Source organism: Monopterus albus, unplaced genomic scaffold, assembly GCF_001952655.1.
Source record: "Monopterus albus unplaced genomic scaffold, M_albus_1.0 scaffold172.1, whole genome shotgun sequence".
NCBI lineage: Eukaryota > Metazoa > Chordata > Actinopteri > Synbranchiformes > Synbranchidae > Monopterus > Monopterus albus.
In genome coordinates, this window is record NW_018128052.1 from 793,564 (window position 1) to 815,601 (window position 22,038).

Consider the following 22,038-nt stretch of genomic DNA (forward strand, 5'->3'; position numbering starts at 1 on the left):
GGAAATTTAAACGTTGCGTTTCAGCTGCGGTCTCCCTGGCGACATGCAGGATGATGACCCAGTGACACTCCCAGGGATACGCTTTGACTCTCCAGACCGAGAAAATACAATAGTGCCCCCCTTTCGTCTTAAACGCTTTTCTCCTACGTCCCCCGTTTAGCGTGCTAGTAAGCTAGCCTGCTAGCTCCTAGCGCTGCACAGCACAGGTCTCCTCCTCCTCCTCCTCCTGGCTGCTACTCGTCTTTCCCTCAAGAGCTGGGCGACAAGCGAAGACAGGAGCTCGTCGACAAAAGCAAGATAAAGTAAGTCCACGCTGTTTGGGCACTTGTTTGATTGTAGAAATCAACATGACTGTCTTTGACACTGGGCACAAGTTCGACTGTCAGAACAGCTAAGCAGTTAGCTGTGGTGCTCCCAAACAAAGGGGTCGACAACGTGACTGAGTGCCGACTGTGCAGCTAGCCTGTTAGCTCGACTCTAGAAGCTAACAACAGGGTATATCCCTATTTTATCCACATGTTTAATCCGATCTGCACATAGAACAGTGACTGGCGCTAGTGCCACAATTAGTCTTCTCATCTGAGCAGGTAAATCATTGCTTCGCTTGTGTTAATGCGAGCATGCTTCATCCTGACAAAAACAACCAGCTTGGATGGTTTCAGTTGTCAGACGAGAAGCAACAACAGACAAAGCAAGGCGCCCAAATCAACACTTAATGCACGCTGCTGTCTGTGAATGATCTGCAGCTCCACGGTGCTCATCTCCAGCGTTGTTTTGTGTTTTATAGGTAAACAAACAGATTATTTTATTTATTCTTTCGTTACATTTCAGAAGTGGGTGAGATTACTCCCAACAAACAGGCATCCGTGATCTGATGTGAGATCCACGGAGAGACTATGCCTAGCCCTTTATTCCACCCCGAGATTATGGACCACGACGTGGTGATCAGCAGCCAGCACAGCGGAGTCGGTCTGCCCCGAGAAACGGACCAGGAGTCCCGGGAAGAGGACCACCAAGAGGCTCTCCGCTTCGCCCTGGACCAGCTGTCACTCATGGCCCTGGAGAAGGTAGAATGTGGGGGTGGCGGTGGTAGCGGAGGCGGCGGGCTGGTCGACACATTGGATGGGACACAGGGTCCGGGCTCTGAGAGCTGCAACGGTGTGGGTGGAGGGGGATACGTGGACCTACAGATGCTTGAACATCCCAGCGGTTCCCGGGATTCGCCGACATCCTGCTCTCCATCCCCGGAATACTACGGCTCGGGTGGGTACCACATGGCCGGCTCGCACCCCATGCTCCACGGGGAACAAAGCTCCGTCCTCTGCAGCAGGAAGAGAAGTGTCAACATGACAGAATGTGTGCCTGTGCCGAGCTCTGAACATGTGGCCGAGATCGTAGGGAGACAAGGTGAGAGCTGGAGTGTGTGCGGTGCTGTTGTGAGCCAGAAATTATTTGTTGTTTGTGTTTCTGGCCAGCTTGTGGATTCAGCATGCAGCCTGGTGGTTCTTTGTTTGGGTGGCTGCCTGGTGAGGGGAGGGTCTCTCAACTTTTATAGCCTGAGCTCGGTTCTCCGGCCGAACTGCACTCACCGTGCGGTCCTTTGCTGCTAGCATAATGCGGGGGGTCCATTAAAATGTCATCTACTGTGTTTACGTGCCATTTTAACAGTATTTAGACAAAGCCTTGACAGAGAGAGTGTGGTTGATGAGTAGGAGGGAGGGGGAGGGGTGGGAGAGGGTCAGACAAAGCGGCAGATTGTCGGGAGTCTGGACATGTCTAGCAGCCTGCACCAAACAAAGAAACATACCGATGTGTCTTCCGTTTGTATACCAACAGATCTTTAAGTGACAGATTTGCACAGTTAGCTCACACGTCTAATTCATATATATCTTTATGGATCATTAATATAGTCGGCTGAGCAGATTTTAGTCTGAGGCGGGGAAGCAGGCGCACAAACACGGGACTGGGCGGTGTTACGCCCTGCACCCAGCTCCGTCTGTCGATGCTGCCGCTCGCGTATGGGCCGCTGCGTTTTATACATTTCCTATTTCTCTTGTTTTTATCAACATACGCTCCACGGTTTTAACCAGACTCATGTTATGGCTTCGGTGTGCCCGTCGCAGTGGCGATAGCGTTACGGCATTGTTCTCTTTGTTTGAAAAAGCCATGCTTTCTGCTTCCCAGAATGACATCACACTCCGCGCGTCCTATTGGTCGCCGCGAACCAAGCGTCCATATTTAAAGAAACAGCGCCCGATTGGCGCTGGTGGAGCCGCACGAGTTGACAGAAGCAGTCCAGCAGCAGACAGGGCCTCCCTGCATACCTGCTGGTTTTTTCCTCCACTGCCGATCAGTTATTTAGATGTGAATACATAAATGTAAAAGTGGTTAGTGTTCATTTAATTAAAATGACTATTTTTTTTAGTGTTCATCACCTGATTATTCACAGTGGAGCCAAGCATGCTGGTTAATTGGTTTCTTCATATTCAGAATCATATTGGAACTCTTTTCATTGGACTGATTGTTTATTTGTGCATCCAGTACAAGCTGAGCTAATTCAACAGTCCTGCAGTCATGTAGGATGTATCACAGGGTTGTTGTATTAGTTTTAATAAGTGTTATGAATAAATATGTGGACTAGAGTGTGTATAAAGTGTTTTAGTGTTGCTGATGACTGTGTGCTTCTGCATCTTTCAGGTTGTAAGATCAAGGCCTTGCGTGCCAAAACAAATACCTATATAAAGACTCCAGTGAGGGGCGAGGACCCTGTGTTTATAGTGACAGGTCGCAGGGAGGATGTAGAGATGGCCAAACGTGAAATTGTCTCTGCGGCTGAGCATTTCTCTATGATCCGGGCATCTCGCTGCAAAGCAGGAGGACCTGGAGGAGGCGGCTCTCTTCCTGGACCACCACACCTCCCCGGACAGACCACCATACAGGTACAGAGACCGTGTGGCTCAGTCATCGTGCTGTGTTTTTGTTTGGGTCTTGCCAGGTAACAAAGGAATTGTTGGATGTTGTTTTTAAACATGTCAAGAAAGTGAAGTTCCGGTTTTTCAGACACTAAAATCTTCCTCTCATCACTGCTCCAGGTGAGGGTGCCCTACAGAGTGGTTGGTTTAGTTGTTGGACCAAAGGGGGCAACTATCAAGCGCATCCAGCAGCAGACTCACACCTACATTGTGACACCCAGTCGAGAGAAAGACCCAGTGTTTGAGGTGACTGGGATGCCGGAAAACGTGGACCGAGCGAGAGAGGAGATTGAGACCCACATCACACTGCGAACTGGAACCTTTGTGGACCTGCAGGGAGACAATGACTTCCACACCAATGGCACTGATGTCAGTCTGGAAGGCCTAGGTTCCCTGAGTGGAGGGCTGGGGGCATCTCTGTGGTCCAGGGCTACCAGCCACCATTCTGCCCCCCCTCCTCCTCCACCTTCCCCTCCTCCCACTCTTCCCATGTCCATGCACCACTCGTCCAGCCGGAAGATGTCCTCTTCAGTCCCATATCACACGCACAATGGTGGGATGAGCTCTGACAGCTTCAGCACCACTCGCAAGGCCAATGAGGGAGGCAGCCCCACTAGTCCTTTTAGCACAGGCTCCAGCAGTGCTGGGGCAGGATTCACTTTTGGTGGTGACTCCACCCCAGGGCTGCCGTCCTCAGAGGAACTAGGCTTTGAGTTCAGTGCTTCCAACATCTGGGCACCTTTCATCAATGGCGGAGCAGGCAGTAAGACGGCCAGCTCCTCGCAGCAGCAGCCTCTACGTCGTAACAGCAGTGGCCTCAGCGGTGGTGCCATCACTCCACGATTGTCTCCAACTCTGCCTCAGGACACGGGTGTGGGACCCCTGGATCACCCACTAGCTCGTCGTGCACAGAGCGACCCCCTTAGCACTCTCTCCTGGCTACAGTCTGGCAGTGCAGGAAGTGGTTCCTTCTCTGGAGCGTCCAGCTCCAGCTCTGGTGGCTCGTCGACCGGTTACTCCTCCTGCTCGGCCTCCTCCCTTCCCGGTGGCTCTCCCACCGACTCCGAGGGAGGCAGCAGTGGCGTGGGCATCAGCTCTGGGATGCTGAGCCGTCTGAAAAGTGGCTCTGGCCCCGGGGTTGCCGCCCTGGTCGGTGTCAGCCCTGGGGTCAACAGGGACTGCTTTGTGTGTTTTGAGAGTGAGGTGACAGCAGCCCTGGTGCCTTGTGGCCACAACCTGTTCTGTATGGAGTGTGCCGGGCAAATCTGCCAGTCAGCTGAGCCAGAGTGCCCCGTGTGCCACACCCCCACCACACAGTGCATCCGCATCTTCTGCTAATGCCCCAGGTACGGGGTAGGGGGTGAAATATAAAGAAGGGACAGGAAGAAGACTGAAGTGGGGCACCAGCTGTGGCAGAGGATTCACACTAAAAACCTACACACACAATGGACCAGAATACATGCATTAATAGAGATGGTGATGATACTTGTTGATTTATTGCTGGTAACTGTTAAGATTAATAATAATAATAATAATGACAATGACTTATTTTCTGAGTGAAGTAAATAGCAACTGGTCTCTCGGTGGTGAACTTATGGAAGGAAACTAGTGTCTTATCTCTCTTCAGGCCTTCATTTTGACCCGGAGCCGCCTGCACCGCTGGCCACCAGTCCGGCTCAACATATATTCATCCCGGCTTCTTCAGATCTCTCCCTGCTTTCTCTCTCACAGCCTTTTGACACTTTTGTACTTAACAGATATTTTTCGATGAAGCTGTCTATGAGGCCTGCACTTTTCTACTCCTTATTTTAATGTTCTCGACAGGATGCTAACTGTTCAACAGGCCCCTCGCTTTCTCCTCTGCTCTCATTCATGCTGTTGTTTGTGACATGAAGCGGGCGGGAGTGCTATTTTTCTTTAAGCTTGGAACTTATTTTAATGGGTCGGCATGTAGTCAGGCACCTAGCAGAACAATATGCCAGAGGGACCTCTCAAGGATGGATTCCTGTTTGTTATTGCTACACGCAAATTAGCCATCGGTTATGCCAAATGAATGCTATTAATAGGCATTTCATGATTCTTGATCAAACTCAATAATATGTTGGTTGAATTAAGTCACATTTCAAATGTGGCTGCTGCATTGATTCATTAATTCTCCTGTAGTAAGTGAGAAACATATTAGTGATGCTGAGAGAGTGTCTGAGGTCTGTATGTTTGGGCTGCCTGACAATCCCTATACATCTCTCTTTTGTGTGTATGAATAATGCCCACTTTGCTGTTTTTCACATTGGCGTCATTATGTATCTTCTTTCTGTCCTGCTGCCCTTCTTCGTCATGTCACTCTGTCTTATAGGGACGTGACGCTCCGATCCATCCACACCAGGACACGTCCTCTGTCTGTTACACCAGGTTGGCTCATGTAGTGTTTTCTATTAGTTTTTGAATCTTGACTGTAGAGTATGGCTAACAGGCGTATTTTGAACTCTAGGATAAGATGGGGCTTTTCTCATGTCACGTGAATGTTTTGTCCAGTAAGGTTAAGGAGAGATGGCTGCCACACGAAATGGTAACAAGGGGCTCGACTGAACAGTTTTTGGTTTGTTTTTTTTTTCCATGCACTGTAACCCCCAGCCCCTCTAAAAAGTTTTTTTTTTTTTAAATGTTTTTAAGGAAACGGCTCTTACTGTTTTTAAGTTTTGGTCTTCCACCCGTCTCACAGCAAAGCTGTATGGCACTCGCTCAGATAACGTCCTCGTACCCGTATAGCGCAGTCCTCCCAGCCAGATGTAGTACACTACATGGTTAGTTGTTTGAGATTCGTTCTGTTTCATAGCATATCTCCTGATGAGGCAGTTGCATCCAGTTTTGTGTTTTTGTGTGTGTGTTTTTTTTTTTTTTTATAAGAGTTTGCAGTAACTGCCTCTGATAGTTGTAATACTGTATGTATGATTTGGGCAGTGTCGGTCGTAAGGGCACACGGTTGCCATTAGTGGTCTTTTTTTTTTTTTTTTATAACATAGAAACAGCTCACTGAATGGGACAAGCCATGACAACTGCATTAAATTGACACACCTAATTCTCAAGGGCTTCCTCTGACCTCACAGGCACACGGTTACATTTTCAGGCTCACACAGTAGGAATGGATCAACTTCTCCTTTATGGCAGCTAGTAGCTAGGTCACCCAGGGCTTCCAGACACTTTGTGTTCAAATCCCAGCAGCTGCAGAATGTTTCGCTTTTTGTTTTTAAAATTTTTTTTTCCCCAACTGTCCCCTACACAGTCATCACATTCAGATCCTGACAGCAGAGCATGTCTCCCTCCCTGGATGTAGTGTCCGATCAGGACAGGTGGTGGGTTTTGGTATTTAGAAAAAAAGAAAACGGTAACTGAGTAGATAGTTGGCAAAAATGGGCAGTTGCTGCTGTGCTTTGGTGCTCCAGCTGGTACAATGCTAAACTTCTTTGCAGTCTGTTTGTTTGTTTGTTACTTAGCTGATGTATAGGAATCTTATCAACAGCTGTCCTGGTTGAGCGCAGCAGTGCACTGGTTCATGTGTCCGCATGAAATCTGCCCAGGAGCTGAACTGGTTAGTCTCTGTGAAGACTACCTCATGGTGCTCTGGTACAACTCCCTACTGAAAGTCAGTGGTGAACAACCCATTAGGTAGCGTGAGGCTGTTTGGTCCTCAGACTATAAACTTGTGCAACCCTGTTCTCATTCTGTGGCGACCCATCCCCTCGTCAGGCTCCAATGTCAAGCGTGGCATTGTCTTGTACTCGCGCACACTCGAAACACATGCAGGGCTGCAAATGTGTCTGAATGAACAGATCATTTGTAACTGGTGTGAGTATGAGGCCAATTTTAAAGCCCTTTCTTCAGACCGTCCAAGTCTGAAGAAATGTGTTATATTTGCCAGATGGGCGTAATATGATTCTGGTGCTGCACCAGGAGGTCTCTGGCCAATGAGAGAATGTTAGGCTGAAATGTACAGTAGTTGAATTGTTAAAAAGGTACTTTTTTCCCCCCAGATTGACTGCTTTTTACCCCCACTCTGCCAGACATACCCCCTCCCCCACTTCCTTCCTAGAAGTTTGAAAACAGGGTTTCCTGAGGCTTGCTAGCCAGTGACCTTTGACCTTTTTTGTGATTAGAGGGGGATGCGAAGTGGGGGGGTGATGGACTCCCCCTTAAGTCTCTGCTCTCCTATTTTTGCTTTAATTCTCTTTGTATGCAGAACCAAAATGTAAAATGTCAGCAAACTAGGTTTCAGGCCTGACCTGTGTGTAAATACCCTGAATACAATCATTGGGATCTTTTGTTTTCAAAAGCAAAACGACTTAATTGAAGATAAGTGTAGTTTCTAAAGAACATGTATCATTATTTGTAAGTTAACCATCTGCATGTCTTCAAGCCACCTGGCATTAGCTAATAATTTTTAAGACAAAAAAAAAACTTTTACACATTTTATTTTTTACAATTTATTTACTTACCTAAATATCCCAGACAATAATGTGACCCTTTTTATTACTTCAAATTTATTTTTATTTTCCATTTTTTTATTTTCCTTATTTCCTGTGTACTACATATAGGCAATTTATAACAATATGAGAAAATTATTGAAGAAATTTTAAAATTGAAATATATTTTATTTGAAAGTTTATGGACCTTTTAACCGTGAGCCGGGAAAATTGTATGATCATATAATTTGAGCTGACTTGACGGTTATGAGAAATGTATCAAGAGTTTTATTTTTATGCTTCTTTAATAAAGTTGTTTTTTGGTTTCTTTTTTTACTGTAAAATAAGAATTTGTGTCAGTTGTCTTTTGTTTCTGTGGAGTAGAGATGTGCAAGCAGCCTGGAGCGGCTGGGCTCCCCCCTCCTGGCCTCCACACTGAGGCAGCAGAGAGACGCCTGCTGCAGAGCTGCACATCATGACTGCAGCTCCCTGTAAATCTAAACACAGAAAGCTGGCTGAAGATGGGTAAGCCTGGATCTGCAGTAGTGTTTACATTCAATACCTACTCAAAGGCAATAATGGCATGATTAGTTGCTGGATTAGAATTTTGTTTTCAGCTTCTAAAATGGCGTTTTGCAGCTTTTCTAATTTACATCATGAATTAAATGCCTACAGGATTAGTCAAGAGAAAATTAAATAGCAACAAACGAAGTTGCCATATATTAAAAGGTTCCAGCTTCTCAAATGTGCAGCTTTGTCTTGGTTTAGTCTTGAGGGATAAAAGCTCTAGCAACACGTGCTGTGTAGAGAATGACTGGATTTATGACCTTACCGACTTCAGCTTGAACCCTGCATCAGGGTAGAACATAAAACAGAAAACACTTAATCAAGATGGGTGTAAAAAAAAAAATACCCCGAGGAGGTTAAAAAGCAGCCAATCGTACATATATCAGCTAATAAGGTGCTCACATATTGGTGGGCAGGTGCATGGTCAGGCGGTTTTGGACCAATCACATTCTCAAATTAGCAAATTGTGGACACAGATGACGCCACGCACGGTCCACGTCATTAGAAAGATTTCATATAATTGGCGGAACGCTAGTTTAACGAAATTGGCGTCTTTTAGCACACCGAGACCACCGCACATAGCAGCAAACACAGCAGCCATCCCCTTAATATAACAAGGCAAGACAAAGGGCTACAACAAAACAACAAGCAGTTGGAAATATTCTATAAATTCAATATAGTAAAATGCAACAATCTCATCACAAGTTCCATTTAGTAGCTTTTCTGGAGCTTTCGATCATATCATACAGTCTCATTTGTCATGGAGCATTTGAAAGCTTTTTGTCCTTGCTGGCACAAGGTGAAGAAATAACTCATGAGAGATGGCACACCTGACTCAGCTGTCAATACAAGCTTTTCATCCTTTGACAGTTAGAAGTCTCTTTAACTGGCACAGCAGAACCAGGTCCAGTCCTTGAAACCTGCAGTCCCTGTCTCTTATCCACCGTTTACACTCTTCAGGTATCATGAATGGATGAAGTGTCATGAACTAGCAATAGCGTTTTGTGTGCATGTGGAGGGAGGATTTGTACGTAAAAACGTTTTTTAACTTGTGAATAAAATCTGTAAACGTATTATGTTACATAAAGACACTGAAAACAAGCGTGTTTGTGAACATCTGTGTACAGACAGAAAGTAGCTAATTGCCCATACAACTCAATTTAGGAGTACTGAGGTTTAGCGTGAATCTGATTGGACAGTGACTGTCCAATCACAGAGCGGAGTCAAATTGTCCAATCAGGTTGTAGCTAGGTTCTTCAAGTTCGTCTCCGGTGATGGCTCTGTAAGTTTGGTTGTAGTGGAGACGCAACATCAGGAGTTGTTCTGCTGCTGAGGTGGGTTGCATTACAAAATTGTTGAAAATTACAGTAAACATTTCATGTCAGCGCGCAGGGTCCTCGCTGTTAACACAGTTGTCCAAATTTATGTTTTCTATTCCAGGTGGGATACTTTATTTAGCGTTAGCCGAATGCTAATGTAGGACATTAGCCGTCCAGTCCTCTTGCTTTGCATGAGCTTGTCAGTTGTCAGGCTAATTGTGAAACCTACTCAATCTAGGAGAAATCTCTTAGAGTTGACTTGTAACTTATTCCCTGTTGGATGTGTATTCTTGTAGATGAAAGAACTCCTCTAGTTTTACATGACCTATTAATGTTAATGACTTTCATATTTAATATTAATCGTGCAGCTCAATAAAAAAACGCCGGCCGGTTCATCAGCATGGAAACTTAACAAATTGTTTGCACCTGTATGTTTCCGTGCTCTTCAAACTGAAATGCCATGTTACAGATAAGAGTGCTACATTCAACATGTTGCTTAAATAATAGTGCAAAGGCATTAGCAGCAAAATAATAATAGAATGCATTTCATTTTTATGTATATTATTTGATTATAATTCCTGGTGCATTATTGTTCATCATTTTAATGTTGTAGCTGAAAAAAGGTAGGGATAATTGTAACTGTTAGAATTTGAACTTCTGATGAGTGGCCAGAGATTACTGAAGTTTCATGATTAGGCTTATGCTGTATTTCCTTTTTATTCATCTAATTCTGAAAAGAAACTATAAACTCAAGTTATCAAATAAATCTAGTGGACTAAAAAACGTATGGTAAGATGTGAAGAAGCAGAAACTAAAAATAAGTACAGATGCCTCAATTGCACTTATGTACAGTGCTTTTTCCAACAGAGTTCGATGCTGTTACATTAGTGTGACTAGTAAGTATAGGCTGGGAAAATTAAGGAAAGATCAGGTGAATAGGGGTGGAGGCTCAGATGCGCAAGAAATATGAATTGATTAGAGAAAACAGTTGTCACTAAAACTCCCGTTCAGCCTCAAAGTGCATCATATACTGAGAAACCTGAATAAAGAATGCAATGGCCATTAATGAATGTTTTTAGTGTAAAATGTGCATTTAGTAAGAGCTGTGGACTTTTCCTGCATGTATTTTTATGAAATGTGTTAGTTTCTGTCACTCCTACGTATGGACATCAACTCCAAGCTCATGAGGTGAGAAACATATGCTAAAGTTGTGGTGGTTTGAGAGAGAGACACTAGCACTGATATCTTCAGATCAGACTTTCTCAGCTCTTTTTTCCTGACAAACTAAAGTGTTTGAGCAACTTTGATAAAAGTGTAATTGCATACATTTCATTCATTGTTCCAATCTGACCCATTTTTTCCACTGAAACCTCATAGTTTGATATATGGTGTCCACAGAACACATGGACAAGAATATGGGACTGGCACAGCGTAAATAGTCTCGGGCATGTTGTGAGGAGGCCCCTGTCACTCCTACGTATGGACATCAACTCCAAGCTCATGAGGTGAGAAACATATGCTAAAGTTGTGGTGGTTTGAGAGAGAGACACTAGCACTGATATCTTCAGATCAGACTTTCTCAGCTCTTTTTTCCTGACAAACTAAAGTGTTTGAGCAACTTTGATAAAAGTGTAATTGCATACATTTCATTCATTGTTCCAATCTGACCCATTTTTTCCACTGAAACCTCATAGTTTGATATATGGTGTTTAAGACAGCTGTAAGGTGTGCATATTAGTGTCTTTAGAAGTGCTTTCACTCTGCATTTGTAACCACCATGTTTGTACACAGGGTCAAAATGAACTGTAGTGTAAGTTTCACTTACTGTAGGATAATGAAGCTTAAGTAAAAACTTGCAGTGTTCTGTAATGTTTGTGGGAAACTGTCAGAACATAGTGATTGGCTGTGTTTCACTTGAGAGCAATGAAGGTCAATCGATAGTGTAGAATTATCTTTGAAAGGCTTGGTTAAGAACAGGAAAGTATGGTACAGAAGTTAACTTGTAAGCAACTTTGAGTAAGCTGAGTAACTGTCACAGGTTCTGACCCTCCAAATGGCCAAAAACAAGGCATCCATGAGGCAAAGAAACATGACTTTACATCCAGGTACTCTGTGCACTTCTATACACTGATCAGGCATAATAACATTGACCACCTGTATGCACTTCTCTACCTTAACATTTGTGTTTATGAAGCTCAAAATGTTTGTTTGTCAAATGTATATATAAATTCAATTATGTTCATTGAGGTCAAAAAGGTGGTGTTGTACTGGACTACATTATATTTCAGAGGGGTCAGAATATTAGGAAAGCCTCTGAATATAGTTTAGTACAACACTTAACTATGACCTAATTGAATTTAGGTCCACACTTATGAAAACTGCAACCCTGCTTTTCAGTCATTCACGTCACCTTTAAATTCTACAGAACAAAAGTGCACACAAATTGTAGTCTTGTGTATACCTGTAAAGTAACTTGTGCTTAATTCCAGTCATTAAGAATCTTCATGAACGTGGACAGTGAAGTAGACTTTTTACAGGCCCATAAAGTCCCACACCGAATACCCTCTTTGTTTTGGGCCAAGATGGAAGACAGTGAAGATCCAAGACCTGAACCAGTGCCTGTTATCTTAGATGTTAAAGTTGCAATAGCTTTATTGAAGAGGAAAAAAAAAAAAAAGCCCTTGCAGAGTTGAACACACCATCTCCCACATAGAGTTCTTTCCCCCCCCTCCCCATGCTGAAGTTTTGACATACCCTGTAAGATGGGAAATCCCTACTGGTGGGTCATCAAGGTAGAGTACCTCACATTTTCTCCATGCCGTTACACTGCATGTGCCTGGATCACAGTTGTGAAGACTTCACCAGTCATGCAATTATGCGAAGTCTTATCCAAAAAAAGAAAAGTCTTGTAAACTCTGATTTCAATAAATGGTAGATTTATAAACAAACTTGCCTGTGTCTATGCATGTTCTTCACTGGGCCACGTGCCTTCAAGTTCCAAGTTGGTGTACTATATATATAACAGTGTTAAACATTGTTTTACTGTCACTTTCTTGAAATAGTGGGGGGGAAATGAACTACATAAATATTGTGTATAAATCTATGCAAAAGTATGGTTAGTCCTGCTGTTGTGTATATTGCCAAAGCACAGCAAGTGAACGAGTAATAAAGTACCATCAAGAACTAGTACAGTCTCAATACAATTCCACTTTGACAAAATGATACAGGAATATTTTAGCAGTTCTGTAGATTGATCACCCCACAGGCTTTATATTCAAAATGTATTATGAGAAAGCCTGTAATGGTAATTAAAAGTGCTACAAAAGCTAGTGAATCCACCTCACATCAGATTGTCACCTACCTTCATTCATGAACAAAGATGTCCATCATACAATAAGCCACCCACCCAGAGCATCTCTGAAGATGGAGAATATTTTGTACAAATCTATGAAAACAGACCATTGTTTTTATTCTGGTGAACTTACCCATCCACAGCTTAAAAGGAGTGTAGTGTAGTTTTTCTTGAGGGAAAACATAAAGCATGTGCTTCCTATTGTTGGTCATCTGGAGCATCTTGTTTGTGTAGCCAACAAGAACAGATCCTCTGGCCACTGCCACCTTGAATGTAGAACAGGAGGCATTAGAGTAGAAAAAGACAAGCGTGTCACAAATCTATATATGATTTTAAAAAAAGAGAAAACGAAATGTCTTCATTTCAAAAGCACATCTGTGTTTAGTATTTTCTACACCAACCGTTATAGGCACTGAGCAGTGAATTAACTTCACATGTGGTCTCCCTCGGTTGTTAACCTAAAAAAAAACATTACAAGACTCCTTTACTTGCAGCTTTATACAAGTCACCCTCCAGTTCATCTTCATTCCCGGATACTCCGTCCTTTAATCTAGATCTAGGTACAAAATTCTCTCCATTGTTAACAGGACACCATTCTTTAACGTGAAGTTACTTACTCATAGTTTTTGATGTCATTAAATCCTGGCATCACTTCCGCTGTCAATAAAACCTGCTGATATTTTGAATAAGAGTTTAATTTAAACAAAACAGGCTTTTCATTAATGAAGACTGGCAATTGATGGTTTGTCTGGACTTCAATCTGTTGTCCTGCTGCCTTATAAGCCCCACCCACTGACAGGTGACTGTAACGAGCTCATCAGTGTAATTCACTTCACCTGTCAGTGGTCATAACGTTATGTCTGATCGGTGTCAGTCAGAAATCCTACTGGTAGTGAGTTGTACTGTAATTTACCGCATTGTATTATTTTCCTACCAACATACATACTTTGTATCTATTTGGTAATAATTTGAATGTGTTAGGTTAACGTGCAGTTTTTGTGAAATCAGTCCCCTCATTAAATTGTAAATTAAATTGACCTTCAAAGGGGGTCTATCTTAACCAGAAGATGTGAAGATATAACTGGAAGATGATTTATAATGGAAAATATTTGTTTACAGCCCTAAATCAAATGTAGGCCCACCTCCACAGTGCAGGACCAAGTGTGTTTGCTGCATTCAGTAACAGTAGACAACTCTTGCAGTCTTCACACTAAAAATGTTTTTATAAACTTTCTGGCCTGTTCCCCCCCTCTCTGTGGTCGAGAATGAGCTAAAACATCTGGTTCTACTTGTGTAAAGTGGTCATGTGTGATACTTCCCTCCTCCCCGTACAGGGAGGTCAGAGGTCGCAGAGAGAACACAGTGAGCCTGGCTGGAGTGGAAGCAGCATCTGTTGAATCACTTGTATGAGTCCGCTTTTATAAAGGTGGCACTGAAAATTTTTGAATATTTTTCTTTACTTTTTGCTTTAGAAGCTCATATTAGATACTTTAATAAGGTTTAAAATTATTTTAAGATATAACATTCCCTAATACAAATCAGCCTGCAGTAATATGAGTCTCAAGTATCACAGAAAGAATAACAAAACCGGTTTTTAGACTGACACAAAGTCCTTTTAATAGGAAGCAGATCACAGTCAGGCTGCATTCCAGTTCCACTTCATCCTCGATAAAGAACAATTAATGATAAGAAACAAATTAGAAACATTCTTAGTAGAAAATAATCCTCAGATGCAAGTTGTGTTCACACTACATTCGTACTGGTTACAGAAGATGTATTCACAAACCTTTCTGAAAAGCAAAAACACATTGATGAGTTATCAGTACATAGCTTCGGAAAATAAAAGCAAAGAAAGTAAAAAGTCAAGTAACATCAAAGAGACGCGTGCTGGCACAATAAAGTTTTGCATCATGCAATTGTAAGTCGGTTCTATTCACAGGGTGGGCATCATTTGTCTCCACAAAGTTGCGTTGGCGTGCATGCATGCATGTCGTTTTATATGTGCCCTTTTTGTGCTTGAGCAAAGAACAGTGTGTGCGCGTGTGTGTACAGCGGTGTCTGTATGCAAACAGTGAAGCAGGCAACCAGCAAGCCTGAACTTATGTCATTTTGCGTTGCCATTTTTTTTTTCAGCTACAACCTAACGAGTCAGGTTTTACCCTGAGCCCTGGGATTGCTTACACACAACACATACAAACATTGTAACTGCACTGTATGTCACAGAGATGGAGTGGAAAGCTCCTTCTGAAAGGCTAGTTCACCCATAAATCAAAGATATGACTGAATGTGTGAACCATTTATTAAAGTGAAATTTGGAGGCCTAACTCAAAGGCATTAGTTGGCATCCACAAGCTAGTCGTGGTTTTGGATTTACACATCCCTTTGATGGTAGAAAGAAGCCTTTGCTGAGGATAAATAACATTCAGAAGATTTGTTTTTGGTAGCATTCACCAGTATTCAGAAAAGACAACATGTGACAGGTCAGCAGCTTTGTCTGCTGTGCTGTTGCCCCACAGCATTTATTCACTGTCACTGACATCATGAAGTCATCATCACAAAGAGACTATGAGATGAGCTGGACTACGACTGTGGGTTCCTGCTCACAGGTAAACACACATGACAATACTTAACACCATAAATGCTTGGCGGTGACTCTGATGGCTTCTTTATTTGAAAGCAAAACCAAACAAATACAAACATGAGCTCTGGTTTGTGTAAATTTGGTCCTACTAAAGGCAAATAGTCAAAGGACTAAACATTTTCCATCTATCTTAATAATATGTGAGAAAAGGTGAACACACTTCCACCAGGAATGGGGATTTTATGAGTCCATAAATAAAACACCTTAGTGCTTTACAAATTTGCCACGCCTTGGATCTGAATATTGCAGTTAGTGCTGCTGGAGTTACACTGACAGCGTATACATGTTGGGTATGTAGTTAAAAGATATTGCTCACAATCTCAGAGCCCATTTTGCAGGTGTGACAATCAGCCCACAAACATGCTCACACACACATGCACACACAAATTAACAAAAACACAGCAGCATTCACAAACAGCTTGTTCCTCATAAAAACCTCAAGGTTCACTGAACATACAAACAAACCACTATTGCCTTAAAGAGAGGGATATAGGTACGTGTGCAGGCAACCAGGAGGAAAGTGTTCTCCCGAGTGTGTCCTTCTGGGCTTCGTGTGGATGTATTTCAAGTTCCTCCACAGACTTGAAAGACTTACTGAAACGCAGTGTGGTGGAAGTTCTATGGCAGAGCATGGACAGTATGGATTAGTGCGTAAACTGACATCCCAGTCCAATGATCCTGTAGCCCTTTTCTGAATTAATGTGCACTCTAGGGGTGTAGAAGTGTTAGACACTGTGGTATTGCTCCGTTTGTCGTGGTGTGAAGCAAGAAACGTTTTTTTAAAAAATGCACATTGTGGCCGCACCTTTTACTCCTATCGACACATATCAGGTCAGCACTGATCCACTGTTGAAGGTCAGTCAGGTCATATTCATAAAACCTTACTGTACCAGGGTTATATGCACCATGCTCACACTGGTAAAATATTGGAGGCACCCATTTTTTATTCAGGAGGGGAATGGTTGCCATGGTTATAGCAAGTGCATCACAGTGTTCCTGGGGTCAACATGCAGGATGTTAGTACATTACAAAACAGACTAGCACAGATGTTGCCCCTGGACACTGATCTGTGGTCAGTGTTATGCTTTTTTGGGCGTAAGGAAGCTGATCTTAGATCTGTGCCTGAACACATCACATTGTGGGAAGACTATGCAGGAAAAAATAGCAGGGATGCTGAACTACAGACAGATAGGCAGGTGGACAGACAGAGCATAGCTAGGCAACGACTGCTCTCCTGAAGGCTGAAGCAAAAGTGCAAAGTGGTCATTCTCAAACTATTCACATGGTTTTGTTGTTCAGCATTACATTAGATCACATCTAAATGTAACAACATACAAAAGGTGACTGAAATGGATGAACGGCTTGCTAATGTGAGGCTATGCCTAAACTGAGAAGTCTGAATTGGGCTGTTGAAATATTTAAAATGAAACATGACTTTACACTGACATATTCCCCCCATGTTTGCATTGATAACATTGCAATGTAAATGTTGCATAATGTACGCAGATATAAGTAAAAGAGAGCATTTTCAAGTGTGTGCTTCTGTATTGCACATGGTTGTCTATCTGTGTAGGTGTGAGCAGTATATGTGTGCATAATACTCTGTCTATTAGGCATGTCTCTGGTGTTCTCCTCCCTCAGCTGCGGCCCTCCTCAGCTGAGCGCTGGTCCGACTTGAGCTTCACAAACTCCTTTGCAACGTCGTCGTTGTTACGCTGAGAGAGGATGCGCAGTACCGTCAGGCCCGTCTCATCCATGTGGATGCGTCGTCCCAGGGGCAGCCAGCAGGTGACACTGCCCTTGTTGGCTATGTCCTTTACCTGCAGCACAGCCATGCCCACAGTACGGTCCTCTCTGGCGAAGCAGTAGTCCTTCACACACACCTGCAGCTCGTAGCTCTCTGGACCCACCTCAGTGCCCAGTGAGCTGAAAAAAAGATATCATCATATAGGTTCGTACTGGAGTGAATCAGCATCATTACACAGTTCAACTGCTCAGCTATGGGCTATCTGGTACAAAGCTGCGTGAACTACCCAAATGTGGCTGAAACTATGGACACTCACTACTGGAAGTTCTCGTTGAACTTGGGTGACCAGCTGTTGTTCTTGGACTTGGTGGCAAATTTTCTCTTCTTGTCGCTGAGGTGAGGACCGATGATGTAGACTTCCACAAAGGGCCTGAAGCCCTGCGCCTTCCATTTCAGATCATTAGCAGCCACCACTGGAGGGAGAAAAGTAGGTTATGTCAAGCAGAGAGGGAAGGCAGGAGAAGGTGAGAACAACAGAACATATGAACATGCACACTGCACTGCTTTGTTACCTTTGACACTGATCTTGTGTTCTCCATTAGGCTGGGGTAAGATATCCACATTCATGACCACCTCACCAACTGCATCCACTCCAGGTGCTGTTAAGACACACTCACTAAGTTGCTGTTTCTCAAGAAAAACTCATTTTCATCAGCTGACACAATCTGTTATTCATCACAGTTTGCACATCCTACTGTCGCCTTGATTTCCAGTCACTGCAGCTTTTACATCCCTATCGTGACCTGTTTTGGATAACATCTGCTTCTACCCCAAATATATTACAAGCTTCATCTACCACAAACAGTCCTGTGCATATATCTTTATCTTAGCCGATTAAAAGAGGAAGGCAAAAAGGAGGAGGAAAAGCAGAAAGGGAGCTGAGGTTGTGCCAAGGGCTAACACTGCTCAGTGCCTGGGACACTGTGATCACACAGATGTCTGAGCACGAGTCTGAGCTGCTCTGGGGAACATGCATTACATAATGCTGCTGACAAGTACCTTTCTCTGGTGGTGTGTCTTCATTTGCCGTGTACCTGATCCCTTTCCCTCCATGGACTGAGAAGAGAGAGAAAAAAAGTCAGCATTAAAGAATAGGAAAGAGTACCTGCTGCTCCTCTGAGGGCTCCTGGGCAACTTTTTAAATACTGCTGATTAAACAGCTGCTGGTTTAAATACTTGGATGACTATCTGTGAGGAAAATATTTTAAAGTATTTTTTATATGCTGATCTAAAATCCAGCTGTGAACATTTAAGGTTATATCCTGGATATAACTACACCAGCAAATGCAAAAAAATATTTTGCATCTACTGCTGTAACTTACTGAGGCAATGAATGAAGTATGTTTCCAACTCTGTCAGCAAGTAATTGTATTTAATCCCATAATCCCATAAGCCATAGTAAGAGTAATAAGATTTGCCATTTTGTGTGAAATTGTTTGAACCTACTGAGTGACAGTGTGTGTGCTGTTTGAAGTCGTACCTTGAGTGTTCTGTGAGAGGACAAACTTCCTGATGAGTTTGTCTGTGGCCTGTGTGTACAGAGACAAGGCATAGCGCAGAGACTGCAGGTCCGGGCTCTTTTCCAAGAACGTTTTCTTCAGGCCCACGCCACCGGCATGGAAATATTGCTGCGTAACAGACATGACATGACATGACACACATGTTGCAGACTGGCGAATGAAAAGTAGCATCCTGGACCTGGAAAGCTTAAATTTTCTTGCTCCAAACAAAAGTAAATAAAGACAAACTTACTTTTACAAAAATACTTTAAAGTATGAACCAGGGACACTAATTTTCCTGCCTACTGATGTTTGTGTAACACATCATAAAGTACGATACCTTAATAGTGTCCAGTGCCAGCTCTATTACCGCACACTGTTTAGGAGTCAGCGCCTTGGCCTCCTCTCGGCCCATGTGCTCCTGCATCACAGGTCAAACAAAAGAATCAGTCCATCTCACCAGTTACTGCTAAAATGTAGCCTCTATACACATTTAATCTGTTGGTGTTTTACACCGTTTGCTGCCTTTTATTTTCATCACCTTGAGCTTGGAGAGCTGGCCCAGCTCCTTAGCAGCGTTGAAGATCATCTGGGTGCCCTGTTGAAGAAAAACAAACAGTAAGTGAGTACAGTGTGTTAAATTCTGCCTTTAAGAGCTCAGAAGGTGATTTGTAAAGTGAGAGGTGGCGTCAGAAGGTCTAGTAAAGAGATAGATTCAGATACAAGAAATGTGGTTGATGAGGGGAGAAAAACTAGACATTTTTAAATATTTTCTGTACTCTCTCGCATTGTAGATTTGTGTGAAAACTTTGTGAGACTGTAGTAATTTAGAATTAAAAAAGCTACATCTCAGGAGAGCGAATGACTAAGTGCTTTTTGTGTACAGTCAGTATGTATGGCAGGGAGGGATGCATAGACAGGTAATGTTGTCTCTTGTGCAAAGTGATGAGTTTTAAATCGAAAATGTTTTGATGCACCGATAGCAGAAGAAAGAACTGTAAAAAAAAAAGAAGTCGGGAATCAAACCGCAAACCTTCTGGTTAGGATATGACCCACGCTACCTGAGCCACAGCTGCCCCCAGGTGACTACAGAGGGTGCTGTACAGTCACAAAGGAACGCAGCTATGAAACACACCCACATTCAGAAGCACAGAAGAAGAAAAAGCAGCGAATGTCATATTTTACTACATACCGTCTGGTCACTAAGTGTTGGAAGCACTATTGTTTTTTCCATGGTGTTCATCACTAGCCTCCACAGTTCCTTCAGGACTCTCTTCAAGACCGTCTTCTCACAGATCTTTGCAAACAGCGACAGGCTGAAGCACAGAAAACACAAAATCTCTCAACTGAAAGATATGAAAACAACGCTAAAATATATTTTCATTTATTTAAAGGGTGTACGCATGTTATGGCACTGTGAGGGTTTGAGCCAGTGTGTTCATATGGGTACAAACACTATGTGACTTGTGAAGTTTTTGATTCTGCTTTCAGAATGAGTTTTGATATCAAAACACAACTTTTTCAATTTCTTAGTGTGAGGAGTATAAACATTCTTCTACAAACAACTTGCTCATTTCACAAAAAACAGAATATTGTTTTAACAAAAGCAGGTCAGCCATCCAAGAGTTTTGCCATAAAAAATTGTGTAAAATCAGCAATTATTTTATTTTACAAAAATAACCAAGACTCTGAATCTGATCTAACAACTCTGACATGTTTCAACTAAAGTAATTCTTGGTATTAATGTTTGAACTCCAACTGTACTCACTTGCTATCCAGAAAGTCCATGATGGGCTGCAGGACGTTGTCAGCTTCCTGAACTACGCTGCCGTTGGCTGGGACAGTCTGACCTTTGACTTGAGCTAGAATGTCCCCCATCTGCCTCACATTGTCCTCAATCTGGGGCTGGAAACTACAACACACACGAACAACATGAAAACGTCAGCATGAGAAACAGGCTGCAGTGTCTCTTAGCTCCTGGCAGAACACACCCACCTGACTGCAAAGATGTGGCTGAGGTCATCCATGACGTTGTTGAGTTTGTTTTGCAGATCCTTGAGGAAGTCACTAGCCTCCACATTGAGCTGAAAAAGAATGAACAGGATTAATACAAGGGTCATATCATATTAGCACGATCCCAACAATTACAGGGTGTATGGAAACGTACATTTTTGCCTCCCATGGCCTCAAACATCTTCTCCAACTGCACTCTGAGCTGCTGGATGTTATTGATGATGATACATGGCTAAGGGGAGAAAGAGAATAATCATTACACACACACACACTTCTCTCTCCTTTTCCTCTGCCTGCTTCCAGCCTTATATTGTGATCAGCTTTTTATTCAGTCTTTGCTGAAACACTCTTGGTGATGCAGGACAAGAGGAGCAGGAGGTTTCAGTAACTACTGCTCCCCTAGGGGCTCCTGGTCTCTCTGGGAGCACAGCTCACAGTAAATCAACCTGGCCATGTACATCAAAATGTATACATGTTAAAAAGTCTTAATGGAGCTCAAATAAAACTTCTACTCTGACACATCTTAAAGACTTACCACTTTCTCTTTCTTGACATGATTTGGAAAGTCCTTTGCTATGATGTCTGCGTAAGACAGCAGGACATTGCCAATAGTCTATGAGGGGAAAAAAATAATGGAATGAATGCACAATTACAGTAAGAAATTACACAAAAATGCAGTGGCTGGTCAGGTAAAGTGGTTCAGCGTGAGCATGAGGAGGTAAAAGTCACCTTGGCGAATCTCTTCATGTAATTGCCAACAATCTGAGGGTCAGGACACTCCAGTTTGCGGATGATCTCAAAGCTCTGATTGAGCTGAGAGAACACGTCAACCACTGAGCAGGAGAACAAAGCGTGCTCTGATGTGACCTGGAACTGAAGAACGAGAAAAAAAAAGAACAGGTCCAGGAGAAACGTGTGAGAAGATGCCTCATGTTCCTGATGCTGCAGGACAACTTATGTTGAAAGTGAGTTTGACTCCCCTGAGGGCCACATATGGGAGAAGTTTACACACTGTAACACGTCATAGACAATAAAATTGACTCCTCTTCAGCAGGCATGTGACTCAGTCTAAATATCTGTGAAGCAATTCCTGTGAAAGCATGAGGAGAGTTGTGATGAAGAGCCGGCCCCTTATTAACAGGCCAGCCATTAGTGTTGTGTTATGCAACCGGGCCTGGGGACCAGTGTTTCGCTGACACAGGACAGCAGAAGCTGCCTCGGGCGACAGTAATTTGACCCAAAGGCTCTCTGACTTATGAGCTGGGAGAATGTTCAGCTACTTTGTTTCGACCTTATTGCTGTGTGGATATGTGGGCGTGAGCCAGACAGAGTGGGAGTTGCTGTGTGTGTGTGTGTGTGTGTGTGTGTGTGTGTGTGTGTGTGTGTGTGTGTGTGTGTGTGTATTGTCTCT

At 43.1% G+C, this 22,038-nt stretch overlaps 2 protein-coding genes and 2 long non-coding RNA genes across 4 annotated transcripts in view; 2 read left to right on the forward strand and 2 right to left on the reverse strand.

Moving 5' to 3' along the window:
- Positions 1 to 6: 6 nt before the first annotated feature.
- On the forward strand, positions 7 to 4,513 carry LOC109969355 (RNA-binding protein MEX3B). Its single transcript, XM_020616181.1, has 4 exons — positions 7 to 302; positions 832 to 1,407; positions 2,698 to 2,939; positions 3,093 to 4,513. Exons 2-4 carry the CDS (start codon positions 897 to 899, stop codon positions 4,308 to 4,310), a joined length of 1,971 nt encoding a protein of 656 aa, XP_020471837.1. The 5' UTR covers positions 7 to 302; positions 832 to 896; the 3' UTR covers positions 4,311 to 4,513.
- Positions 4,514 to 10,713: 6,200 nt separating this feature from the next.
- Positions 10,714 to 12,186, forward strand: LOC109969368 (uncharacterized). Its single transcript, XR_002276262.1, has 3 exons — positions 10,714 to 10,820; positions 11,354 to 11,420; positions 11,805 to 12,186. It is a non-coding gene; the product is annotated as an uncharacterized LOC109969368 (long non-coding RNA).
- Positions 12,187 to 12,268: 82 nt separating this feature from the next.
- LOC109969276 (uncharacterized) lies at positions 12,269 to 13,358 on the reverse strand. Its single transcript, XR_002276238.1, has 4 exons — positions 13,285 to 13,358; positions 13,069 to 13,125; positions 12,801 to 12,933; positions 12,269 to 12,325 (listed from the first exon to the last, which is right to left on the reverse strand). It is a non-coding gene; the product is annotated as an uncharacterized LOC109969276 (long non-coding RNA).
- Positions 13,359 to 14,280: 922 nt separating this feature from the next.
- LOC109969250 (protein unc-13 homolog A-like) overlaps positions 14,281 to 22,038 on the reverse strand; it is a 31,706-nt gene continuing 23,948 nt past the window's right edge. The window contains exons 31-43 of the mRNA XM_020615976.1: positions 21,357 to 21,500; positions 21,163 to 21,240; positions 20,782 to 20,859; positions 20,610 to 20,698; positions 20,383 to 20,526; positions 19,807 to 19,930; positions 19,156 to 19,212; positions 18,955 to 19,035; positions 18,596 to 18,743; positions 18,115 to 18,171; positions 17,628 to 17,714; positions 17,372 to 17,528; positions 14,281 to 17,234 (exon numbers count right to left, since the gene is read on the reverse strand). Coding sequence (XP_020471632.1) covers positions 16,946 to 17,234; positions 17,372 to 17,528; positions 17,628 to 17,714; positions 18,115 to 18,171; positions 18,596 to 18,743; positions 18,955 to 19,035; positions 19,156 to 19,212; positions 19,807 to 19,930; positions 20,383 to 20,526; positions 20,610 to 20,698; positions 20,782 to 20,859; positions 21,163 to 21,240; positions 21,357 to 21,500 — 1,533 coding nt within the window. The 3' untranslated portion in view covers positions 14,281 to 16,945. The remainder of the gene's footprint in view (positions 17,235 to 17,371; positions 17,529 to 17,627; positions 17,715 to 18,114; positions 18,172 to 18,595; positions 18,744 to 18,954; positions 19,036 to 19,155; positions 19,213 to 19,806; positions 19,931 to 20,382; positions 20,527 to 20,609; positions 20,699 to 20,781; positions 20,860 to 21,162; positions 21,241 to 21,356; positions 21,501 to 22,038) is intronic.